The sequence below is a fragment of the Protopterus annectens genome, chromosome 12.part0, assembly GCF_019279795.1.
Source record: "Protopterus annectens isolate FY-2018-M chromosome 12.part0, PAN1.0, whole genome shotgun sequence".
Classification (NCBI taxonomy): Eukaryota; Metazoa; Chordata; order Ceratodontiformes; family Protopteridae; genus Protopterus; species Protopterus annectens.
The window spans coordinates 527,749,950-527,762,055 of NC_056746.1; the positions used below are offsets into that span (position 1 = coordinate 527,749,950).

The 12,106-nt window shown below is 42.3% G+C and overlaps 1 protein-coding gene across 1 annotated transcript in view; it reads left to right on the top strand.

Moving 5' to 3' along the window:
* CYTH3 (cytohesin 3) overlaps positions 1–12,106 on the top strand; it is a 934,108-nt gene that overhangs the window by 663,204 nt on the left and 258,798 nt on the right. The window contains exon 8 of the mRNA XM_044089667.1: positions 3,752–3,900. Coding sequence (XP_043945602.1) covers positions 3,752–3,900 — 149 coding nt within the window. The remainder of the gene's footprint in view (positions 1–3,751; positions 3,901–12,106) is intronic.

Genomic DNA, 12,106 nt, shown 5'->3' on the forward strand with positions numbered 1-12,106 from the left:
TGCCCCTGCCACATTTTGTATGTTTCCTTCTGATGTATTGCTTGCAGCATACAAAGTATGCCTTGGAAAACATGAAGAAAACCAATTTACAGATGGTAATGAGTTTCTATTTCATTTTTTGGAACTGACTTCTTAGTTGTTTCTTTAAAGTAGACTGCTCATTTAGGTTTCCATATTGTTCGGGGGATTTGGAGTCCATTAAAAACTAATCTCCGTTTCAGTGTTCTGTGATTGTATGAGGAGGTTCTTACATTTTAAGTCATGGAAGCCATTTTGAAATCAGAAGTACTGTTGGTCAGGTTGGCCAGAAGGTAGTGAACCAGAAAGGGATAATGTGCTAGTGGCACCTTTGCAGGGAATCTTTCTATATCTAGGAACTAACCAGTCTTCACCAGACATTTTGGTGATGGTTCTCATCTTAGGGAAGTGAAGCATCATGTTGGTTACCTAGAGGTAGACCTGTTAGAAAGCAACATTCAGGCAATTTTTAGCCTTTGGGGCCAACCAGAAATGAGTCTACTTACAATAAAGAAAGACCATATTTCTTTGAAAATTATTCTTCCTTTAATAGGGCAGAGGGGAAGAGGTTGGTATGAGGAGGTCTGCTAATGTATTCCCTCTGTTTTTTCAGTTATTCTTCATGTGTTGTTGAAATTTCACTGCAAGAGGCAGGGCCAAATTTAATTTGGTTGATTGACATTGGTCACAGAATACCTAGATGTCTGATGTCACTGTTACAGTATTCCAAACAGGTGGGTTTCCACTGCTGATGTTTGGGTGGAGTACCAAAGCCTAAACCTTCCCAGAAGCATACATTTGATGTATGACCTCATCTTGTAAATGTAGGGGTATATAAGCAGATGTATGAGCGTAATTCCTCAGTCTGTCTCACCTCCAGTTCGAACACAAGTCTTGCACCCATCAGTCTGATCTTCATGTGTTTGTTTGTACCATAAGCCTTCTCTGATTCAAATAAGTGCCCCATTGGGGAAGTTTCCTTCTTGTTTACATTGTTTCGCTGTAATTTTGTTAGAAGTCAACTAGGAGGGATAAGTGTGTGTGTGTGGTTGGCAGATATCCTACAAAGACCTACACACACCCAGTAATTTTTCTGCTTAGCCTCATTCCATTTGCCAGTCCTTTGTTCCCAAGACATTACATTCCCATCTGTCTTTGTTAAGCACATTTTAGAGATCCAACGACTGAAGTGTTTGGCCCAGTCTATGATGGCAGATCTCTCCACAACTGATGTACTGCTACTGAGAAAGCACTCAAAAGGCCTAGGCCTGAGACACAGTCTGCCCAATATGATTCTGACATATACCCATAGAGGTTACAAAACCCATGATACAGCTGACTGTAACTCAAGACACCCTCTGATGGAACACATTTGGAAGCAGGTGTGGCATCAGAGGACCGCATGTCCGAAGAGACAGCTACTGAACCCCAGATCATTATCTCATAGGGACCCGAAGGCATCCCACAAATTTTAAAATGGGAAGAGATTCCTGGACAACTGTTTGAACTGTGTCAGGAGTCAGAGCCTCCATACTTGATTCAGAAGGACAACACCCCCAAAAGAAAAAGCAACAAAAGACTAAACATGTTTCTTCTCCTCCCCATTCTAGGAAGGAGTGGATGGATTTTCTCAAGGCCCGTTCAAGGCTGTTATGGCTCTTGAACTCTCCTTCCTTTTCAGTTTCTTCAGCCACCCCTCAGAAGATTACTGTGGAGTCATCATCTTCTGAGGAGGAGGAGGAGGCCTCAGATTCTGATGACCACTCCTTAGCTTACTTCTCTTAAATTCATGCTCCTGGCCAAGAAGCATTCTTCAGAGATACCATTATAAATATGATGAAACATTTTAAATGTGGGTCTAAGCAAATCTCTGATGTCCAAAAGGGATACTGCAGTCTGTTGGAGATGGGTACTCAGTCCCCTTCCCCTGTCCCTCCACACATGGAGGCCTTTTTGGATGCTTTTGCATCCACATTCACAGCTACAGACTCTCAACACCCAACTCCCAAAAAGCCAGACATGTTCTACAAGGTTTCACATTACTTTAATTTCCTTTTCAAGAATCTTGTAGCTGACCCTTCAGCTGTTTCCTCAGCATTAGAGAAACCTTCAAAGCTACTTTGAAATGCTAATTTCCTGCCATCAGACAGTGACAGCAGGGCTACGGATAAAGGGGGAGAAAAGATCTGTACTTCTTCTACCCTGGCCTTCAAGGCCATTAATTATCAGATTGTTTCATCTGTGATGGACCTGAATTAGTCTCCTCACCTCCACAATCCTTTTAAAACTGGCACATGTATTTTACATATCCTGCAAGTTTAACACCATCTGCACCTGTGCTTTAGAAGGAAGGATCCATGAACATAGGTGGACTTAGCAGTTGCTTGTTTCATTTCTTATAATTAGGAGGAATTTCCTTCTGACAATCCTATAATTGCAGTGTGATTATGTTTTTGTCGGTACTAACTATATTTAGGTTTTGATATCAGCATGCTGACCGGCCTTTAGTTAATGCTGTCAAAACTTTCATGCCCAGTGAATTGACTGGAAAAGTGCCTTAAGCTAACATTTGTGTAGCCGCTATATGGTGGTTAGTTACACATTCATCAGGCACTGCTGCCTGCATGTTCACTCCATAAGCATGTCTACCTTCAGAAAGTTTGTCCCTCTGTGCACTCTGCCTTGAGTCACTTTTATATGCTTGTCTGTCCCCAACTCCCTTAGCATTTTCATACTGATTAGTATTTTAATCCTAAGATGTGTCCTGTTTTTATGAACCTTTTAGAGTGGAATAGGACAGATATGTGAGTACTTATTGTATATCACTTGATTTTCAAGAGGATGTGCCTCATCACCACCCGTTACTCCTCACATCAAGTATAACTCAGATTTATCACTTAACTTGTCTTATGTTGCTGCTGTAGGTGTTGGCCTGTTTTTTTTAGGGGTTCAAAACTGAGAACCACTGTTGACTTTGTTTTTGTAAACCTAGAAGTGGGAATGCAGGCATGTGCAAAATGAGGTGTTGAGGTGTACTGTCTCTGAGCATGAGTCTTGAGAATTTATGATGAGCCATGGTGGAGGAGAGAAGGATTTCTGTAGTGTTATCCAGTCCAGAGGGCCCTCATGAAAATCTGATACGATTACTTAGTTGCATATCCATGTTTTACATTCTGTTTTGCTAGATCTCTATATAATATGCAGTGTATAATACTGAAAGAAAATAATTTTGCTGGAGTAAAAATTTAATTTGGCAAGTACAAACACCCTTTTCTTTTTGTTGTAGGTATGTACATAGTTGCACATGATCTAAATCAGTGTTTATTTTAATCTTGTTTATATATTAAAAAATATGCAACTTCATGGCATTGACAGCTTTTTTAGGTGTGTCAGAAAAGTTGGAGTTGAGTATTAATTGCATTTTTTCTTTGCGTCTACTGACTTATTTCATCTTTAATGTAATACGTTGTGGTATGTGTTGGTTTGAAGTGCTGTCACTTGACTAGTGTAAACACTTTGCCTTTGAGATAGTCCTTCAGCCATTTCTTCAGGGCAGAACTCATACCTCACAAAGCATTATGGTATGCTAAGTTTTTCATAGCTTAAAAACATTCCAGCAAGCAAAGTCAAGTCAACCCTGAAAAAAGAGAAGCTGCTTAGCTGTATCCATAAAATAAGAGATGGATTTAATTTTATTGGATGATAACAGGAGCTGTTGCATTGTGTATTTCAGATACATGCTACGTGTTGTCTTTTGCAATTATTATGTTGAATACCAGTTTGCACAATCCAAACGTAAGGGATAAACCTACAGCGGAGAGGTTTATATCTATGAATCGTGGTATCAATGAAGGCGGAGACCTCCCAGAAGAGTTGCTCAGGGCAAGTAGTATTCTAGTAATAAAAGTGTACAGACTGGATTTTAGGGCACATTTTTATGTCTGAGCTCTTGATCAGTTAATGTCTGGTTAAAACTGAAATGAAAGTGTTTTTTGTTTGTTTTATCTCCAGATGGCAGATGTATTCCATTCTGGACATTCTGATGGTATTGGCGATTATTTGGAAGAAATTATGTGCATTCTTTTTCCTGTCTGGATAAGCTAGCAGTGACAGCTGTCTAGGGTGCATTGTTCATGTATTTGTTTCATAATGATCCAGTGAATCCTCCTGAGCTTGCGTTTTTTTTTTTACGGGACTTGATATCATAATTATGCTGCCTGCAGGAAGTTTGTCATGGTTTTTAGAAAACTGTCCTGTTGTTGAAGGTGCAGCTCACATCATCAGAGGTAACTGTGACTGAAAAGAAAGGGAAAGATGGTGTGTTGGTCATGTAATGGAGCAGCAAGCTTGGACATTTAGGGACCTCTGAAGTGGGTATCTGCTGAGATTTCCTATATTTGAGATTTGTGAACTCAACAAAGAATGCTTGCATTCTGTTGTTCTTGCACTTCAGGTGACATCTCCTTATGATGCACTGTGATGTCACAAGTGCCCCTCCCCCCATTTCTTTTCACCCATGTGCAGAGCTTGGATCTCAACCGTAATGCACATTGTTAGAAAGCTTCTCCCATTTGACCTTAAAAAATTAGAGCTCTGACATTTTCCAACTTTCCACTCATCTCAAAACAGGACCCATACTTGCAGTGGTTTGCTGCCTGACAGAAGCTGACACCCTGTAGCCGTGCATGAGAAGCTTAGGCCTCCCTTCCCTCTAGCAGAATGGCATTATTGGGAAGTGGCACACACGTGGATTAGAAATTTGCACAGTCCTGGTGAAGACTTGGAACAAAGAGAAAGTATGGGATTAGGACTCCAGACACTGACCATATCTGTCCTCCATTTAGGGACATCAATGGAACCTGCCATGTTCTTCGTATTTCACTGTTACAGTCATCACTTGTGGGTTATCCCTGTTGGGTAGCCCTCAGTCGGCCCAAATAGCAGAGTAAAGCTTTTCCCGTGCGCCGGCTGCTGTCACCTGTGGACTGACATCAGGTTGCCAGTGGTATAAAGGAGAGCAGCCAGTTCCATTATATCAGTTTTTCTTGCCGTGGAGCCCAAAGCAAAAGCAGTTTGCATGTGTGCTGGGCGATCGTTGTCAGAGTGGAAGTTGCCTCCAAAAATGCCTAAAGCTAAGTACCCCATTGGAAAACTTTTTCTTCCACTAACCAATGTTTGGAAAAGTCAATAATTGTCTCCGCTGCGGAAAACAAATACCACACCGAGACTTCCATACCTTGCGCGTTACTTGTCTAGGCCCAGACCATGACGTCCCCCATTGTCGGTTCTGCACACTTTTCAATTCTAGGACTATTTGCCATAGAGCTGAATTTGTAGCCAGGCATTTCTGAAGTAGTTTCTTGCATTGCGAAATGGCATCCATCGGTCAGCAGTCTCTGGATATTCCCAAAAAACAAAATGATAAAGAAAGGGACAAGACCACACAAATTTAAGCCTTCTGACGACCCATCCCAGAAGCAAGTAGTTAGTTTTCAGGAATTCAGTGAGGCACTTTTGCAGCCCCTGATGCCAGACTCGTTTCCTTCACAGGCCTCTACCAAGACCCTTTCCGAGTCCAGTATGCCGCCGGGGAATCTTCCATCATCCTATCCCTCAGTTGTCTCCACTTCGGTTGGGTCCGGAGCTGCTACGCAGGCACCGGCTTTCAAGGAGGTTCTTCGCACAACCGAGTCAAGGCAAAAAACGACGTCTTCGCCTCCAACTACCATAACCCAATGACAAATGGATTTATTAAGGTCTAAAAGCAAGACCACCCCCAAGAAACCAGTCTCTAGTTGCCATCTTACTCCTCCACCACCTCAGATGCAGTTACTGAAAATGGCGGAGGACCTCATCACTTTCATCAGGGGTAGCCATACCACTTCTTCTAAAAGAAAAATGGATGCTTTCCCTGAAGTTCACACAGAACCGGATTCTAAGATTTTAGACTACCTTGATTCAGATAATGAACAGCAGTCTCTCACCTCCTTTGAGGATTCTGATCCAGAGGAATCCATTCCTTCTGCCTCCCTCCCCCCCAAGGATCTTTCATTTGGGGAAACCCTACACATTCTCAGCATTTCCACTGGGAAGCCCAAGATTATCCTCAGTCTAAGAAAAGACTAAGTGAATTTTTAGACCTTCCTCAGCACAGACCCTTGGCCATCCCTTCTATTCAGGACATGGTGGATGATGTTTTTAATTAATCTAGCCTCACCCCTGATGCCCTACACCCTGCTCCTAGAAAACCTGACCGGTACTACAGAGTGCCTGATTCAGATACATTTTTGTTTAAAAACCCTGCAGCAGACCCAGAGGTCATCACACAGAGGCCCAAAGTGGCCAAGGCTAGCTCATCAAAAAACCCAGTTCTGTCTGACAAGGGCTCAAGAGCTCTAGACAGATGGGGTAAGAAAGTGTACATCTCCTCAACTTTAGCTATTAGAGCTTTTAACTGCCAGTTCCATATTCTAAAATATCAACAGCACACCTTGGATCTTATGAAACAAAAAATGTCATCTTTACCTGGCACTAATACTTCTAAGGAGTTAGCAGATCTTCTGCACTCTTCTTCTCAAGTAGCTAAACACTCCCTGCACTGTGGCTTCAATGCCCTAGAAGCCTCAAGTAGGGCCACCGTGGCAGGTTCAGTCATTGGAAGGCATGCATGGCTAAAAGAACAGCCACTGCCTGATCATGTACAATCTAGACTACTTGATGCCCCCTGGATAAAGGCCGCTTGTTTGGATCAAAAGCAGAGAAGGTCATGAAAATGATGGAGGATAAAGCTAAATCTATGCAAACAGTAAAATACTTCCTCCAAGTTCAACCTCCCAGATTCAGCAGAAACTTTTCCTCTAAGCAATGGTGTTTCCCATCCCCCAATAGACAGGCTCAAGGGAGGCCCCGCAGAGACAGACCAGTTAGACCACATAACCAAGGCCAGCGAAAAACTAAGCAGTGGCCTTCCATCACTCCCACAGCAGGGAGTTCTAAGTCACTCACTACTCTAAGAACGTCCAGTGACTCCCACCCCACCTCCCATCAAAGGTTAGGAGGAAGGCTGTCCCTTTACAAACAAAACTGTCTGTCTGTAACAAAGGACCGATGGGTTTTACAAATTATTTTCCAGGGCTACAAATTTACCTTCCAACAAGTCCCCAGCCTTATCATGTTACCCAAATCTACCACCAAATCAGTGGGCAGAACCATTAAAACAAGTGCACATACTCCATGCCCAATGGGGCAGTGGAGCCTGTACCACAGGAGCAAGCAGGAAAAGGATTTTACTCCAGATTGTTCCTAGTGCCAATGAAGGAAAGCACTTGGCGACCCATCCTCGACCTCTCCACTCTAAACACCTTCCTAGAGGTCCCAAAATTCAAAATGCTAACTCTTCAAAAACTTTTACCAATGCTGGGCAAAAATGCATGGCTAGCCACTCTAGACCTGAAGGATGCCTACCTTCATATACCCATAAGGGAATCTTGCAGAAAATACCTACACTTCAGAGCAGGTTCACAACACTTTCAATTCTCTGTGCTACCCTTTGGCTTATCTGCAGCTCCCAGGTCTTCACAAAATGCCTGGCCCCCAGTGACAATCCTTCCTTTATGCCTAAGGTGGTTTCTAGTGTGGCTTTAAACCAAACTATTCATTTGCCTACTTTTTATGCAAATCCCCAAAATAAAGGGGAAAAGATTTTGCACACTTTAGATGTACACAGGCAGTTGCGATATTATTTGGACAGAACTAAAGGGTTCAGGCAGTCTCAGCAGTTGTTTGTTTCTTTTGCTTTGGGTTCTCAGGGCAAGCCTGTGTCAAAACAAACTATTTCTAAGTGGATTGGGTTTTGCATTGCTTTCTGTTATTCCCATCATGGCAAGGAGGTTCCAGCTGGGATTAGGCCTCATTCCACTAGGGCTACTGCCACTTGACAGCTTTTTGAGGGAGTGGCAACCAAGGATATTTTGGAGGCAGCTACTTGGAGTTCAGTGCATACTTTCTCTAGGCATTATCACCTACCACTTTACTCTAAATCCAGGGCTGGTTTTGCCACTGCTGTTTTGCAGGGCATTTGGCAGCTCCTGCTTCCTTGTAGTTGACCATCCTCCCATACCTCTGCTTTGGGATTCTACCCAAGTGTAAGGACTGCAGCAGTGTGAGATGAAGAACATAGTACAGTTTTGTACCTACCATAAATGTAGTTGTTCGAAGATCCACATTGCTGCAGTCCAATTTACCCTCCCTCCTTCCCCTCTGTAGTTAGAGGTGGTTGTGTGGGTTGGGTTGTAAATATTGTATGTATTGTATATATTGTACATATAAGTAGTGCAAGGGTGGTTGGTTGTTAGTTTGCTGTCTTTTGGTTTAGACCTTTATGTTTAGGGTCTTCTGACATCTGGGGCAAGAAAAGACTGAGGATATGACATCGGTCATGCGCATTTGTACCCTGACGCCCTGATGTCAGTCAAATGCGCCTTGACCGACGTCAGCCTTATACTTTGATATTCGGGCCGACCGAGGACAGCGGACTACCCAAGTGTAAGGACTGCAGCAATGTGGATCTTCGAACATCTACATTTATGGTAGGTACAAAACTGTACTTTTCTTCAGCCACCCCTCAGAAGATTACTGTAGAGTCATCATCTTCTGAGGAGGAGGAGGAGGCCTCAGATTCTGATGACCACTCCTTAGCTTACTTCTCTTAAATTCATGCTCCTGGCCAAGAAGCATCCTTCAGAGATACCATTATAAATATGATGAAACATTTTAAATGTGGGTCTAAGCAAATCTCTGATGTCCAAAAGGGATACTGCAGTCTGTTGGAGATGGGTACTCAGTCCCCTTCCCCTGTCCCTCCACACATGGAGGCCTTTTTGGATGCTTTTGCATCCACATTCACAGCTACAGACTCTCAACACCCAACTCCCAAAAAGCCAGACATATTCTACAAGGTTTCAGATTACTGTAATTTCCTTTTCAAGAATCTTGTAGCTGACCCTTCAGCTGTTTCCTCAGCATTAGAGAAACCTTCAAAGCTACTTTGAAATGCTAATTTCCTGCCATCAGACAGTGACAGCAGGGCTACGGATAAAGGGGGAGAAAAGATCTGTACTTCTTCTACCCTGGCCTTCAAGGCCATTAATTATCAGATTATTTCATCTGTGATGGACCTGAATTAGTCTCCTCACCTCCACAATCCTTTTAAAACTGGCACATGTATTTTACATATCCTGCAAGTTTAACACCATCTGCACCTGTGCTTTAGAAGGAAGGATCCATGAACATAGGTGGACTTAGCAGTTGCTTGTTTCATTTCTTATAATTAGGAGGAATTTCCTTCTGACAATCCTATAACTGCAGTGTGGTTATGTTTTTGTCGGTACTAACTATATTTAGGTTTTGATATCAGCATGCTGACTGGCCTTTAGTTAATGCTGTCAAAACTTTCATGCCCAGTGAATTGACTGGAAATGTGCCTTAAGCTAACATTTCTGTAGCCGCTATATGGTGGTTAGTTACACATTCATCAGGCACTGCTGCCTGCATGTTCACTCCATAAGCATGTCTACCTTCAGAAAGTTTGTCCCTCTGTGCACTCTGCCTTGAGTCACTTTTATATGCTTGTCTGTCCCCAACTCCCTTAGCATTTTCATACTGATTAGTATTTTAATCCTAAGATGTGTCCTGTTTTTATGAACCTTTTAGAGTGGAATAGGACAGATATGTGAGTACTTATTGTATATCACTTGATTTTCAAGAGGATGTGCCTCATCACCACCCGTTACTCCTCACATCTGTTAAATAAGTATAACTCAGATTTATCACTTAACTTGTCTTATGTTGCTGCTGTAGGTGTTGGCCTGTTTTTTTTAGGGGTTCAAAACTGAGAACCACTGTTGACTTTGTTTTTGTAAACCTAGAAGTGGGAATGCAGGCATGTGCAAAATGAGGTGTTGAGGTGTACTGTCTCTGAGCATGAGCCTTGAGAATTTATGATGAGCCATGGAGGAGGAGAGAAGGATTTCTGTAGTGTTATCCAGTCCAGAGGGCCCTCGTGAAAATCATCTGATACGATTACTTAGTTGCATATCCATGTTTTACATTCTGTTTTGCTAGATCTCTATATAATATGCAGTGTATAATACTGAAAGAAAATAATTTTGCTGGAGTAAAAATTTAATTTGGCAAGTACAAACACCCTTTTCTTTTTGTTGTAGGTATGTACATAGTTGCACATGATCTAAATCAGTGTTTATTTCAATCTTGTTTATATATTAAAAAATATGCAACTTCATGGCATTGACAGCTTTTTTAGGTGTGTCAGAAAAGTTGGAGTTGAGTATTAATTGCATTTTTCTTTGCATCTACTGACTTATTTCATCTTTAATGTAATACGTTGTGGTATGTGTTGGTTTGAAGTGCTGTCACTTGACTAGTGTAAACACTTTGCCTTTGAGATAGTCCTTCAGCCATTTCTTCAGGGCAGAACTCACACCTCACAAAGCATTATGGTATGCTAAGTTTTTCATAGCTTAAAAACATTCCAGCAAGCAAAGTCAAGTCAACCCTGAAAAAAGAGAAGCTGCTTAGCTGTATCCATAAAATAAGAGATGGATTTAATTTTATTGGATGATAACAGGAGCTGTTGCATTGTGTATTTCAGATACATGCTACGTGTTGTCTTTTGCAATTATTATGTTGAATACCAGTTTGCACAATCCAAACGTAAGGGATAAACCTACAGCGGAGAGGTTTATATCTATGAATCGTGGTATCAATGAAGGCGGAGACCTCCCAGAAGAGTTGCTCAGGGCAAGTAGTATTCTAGTAATAAAAGTGTACAGACTGGATTTTAGGGCACATTTTTATGTCTGAGCTCTTGATCAGTTAATGTCTGGTTAAAACTGAAATGAAAGTGTTTTTTGTTTGTTTTATCTCCAGATGGCAGATGTATTCCATTCTGGACATTCTGATGGTATTGGAGATTATTTGGAAGAAATTATGTGCATTCTTTTTCCTGTCTGGATAAGCTAGCAGTGACAGCTGTCTAGGGTGCATTGTTCATGTATTTGTTTCATAATGATCCAGTGAATCCTCCTGAGCTTGCATTTTTTTTTAAGGGGACTTGATATCATAATTATGCTGCCTGCAGGAAGTTTGTCATGGTTTTTAGAAAACTGTCCTGTTGTTGAAGGTGCAGCTCACATCATCAGAGGTAACTGTGACTGAAAAGAAAGGGAAAGATGGTGTGTTGGTCATATAATGGAGCAGCAAGCTTGGACATTTAGGGACCTCTGAAGTGGGTATCTGCTGAGATTTCCTATATTTGAGATTTGTGAACTCAACAAAGAATGCTTGCATTCTGTTGTTCTTGCACTTCAGGTGACTTCTCCTTATGATGCACTGTGATGTCACAAGTGCCCCTCCCCCCATTTCTTTTCAGCCATGTGCAGAGCTTGGATCTCAACCGTAATGCACATTGTTAGAAAGCTTCTCCCATTTGACCTTAAAAAATTAGAGCCCTGACATTTTCCAACTTTCCACTCATCTCAAAACAGGACCCATACTTGCAGTGGTTTGCTGCCTGACAGAAGCCGACACCCTGTAGCCGTGCATGAGAAGCTTAGGCCTCCCTTCCCTCTAGCAGAATGGCATTATTGGGAAGTGGCACACACGTGGATTAGAAATTTGCACAGTCCTGGTGAAGACTTGGAACAAAGAGAAAGTATGGGATTAGGACTCCAGACACTGACCATATCTGTCCTCCATTTAGGGCCATCAATGGAACCTGCCATGTTCTTCGTATTTCACTGTTACAGTCATCACTTGTGGGTCATCCCTGCTGGGTAGCCCTCAGTCGGCCCAAATAGCAGAGTAAAGCTTTTCCCATGCGCCGGCTGCTGTCACCTGTGGACTGACATCAGGTTGCCAGTGGTATAAAGGAGAGCAGCCAGTTCCATTATATCAGTCTTTCTTGCCGTGGAGCCCAAAGCAAAAGCAGTTTGCATGTGTGCTGGTCGATCGTGGTCAGAGTGGAAGTTGCCTCCAAAAACGCCTAAAGCTAAGTACCCCATTGGAAAAC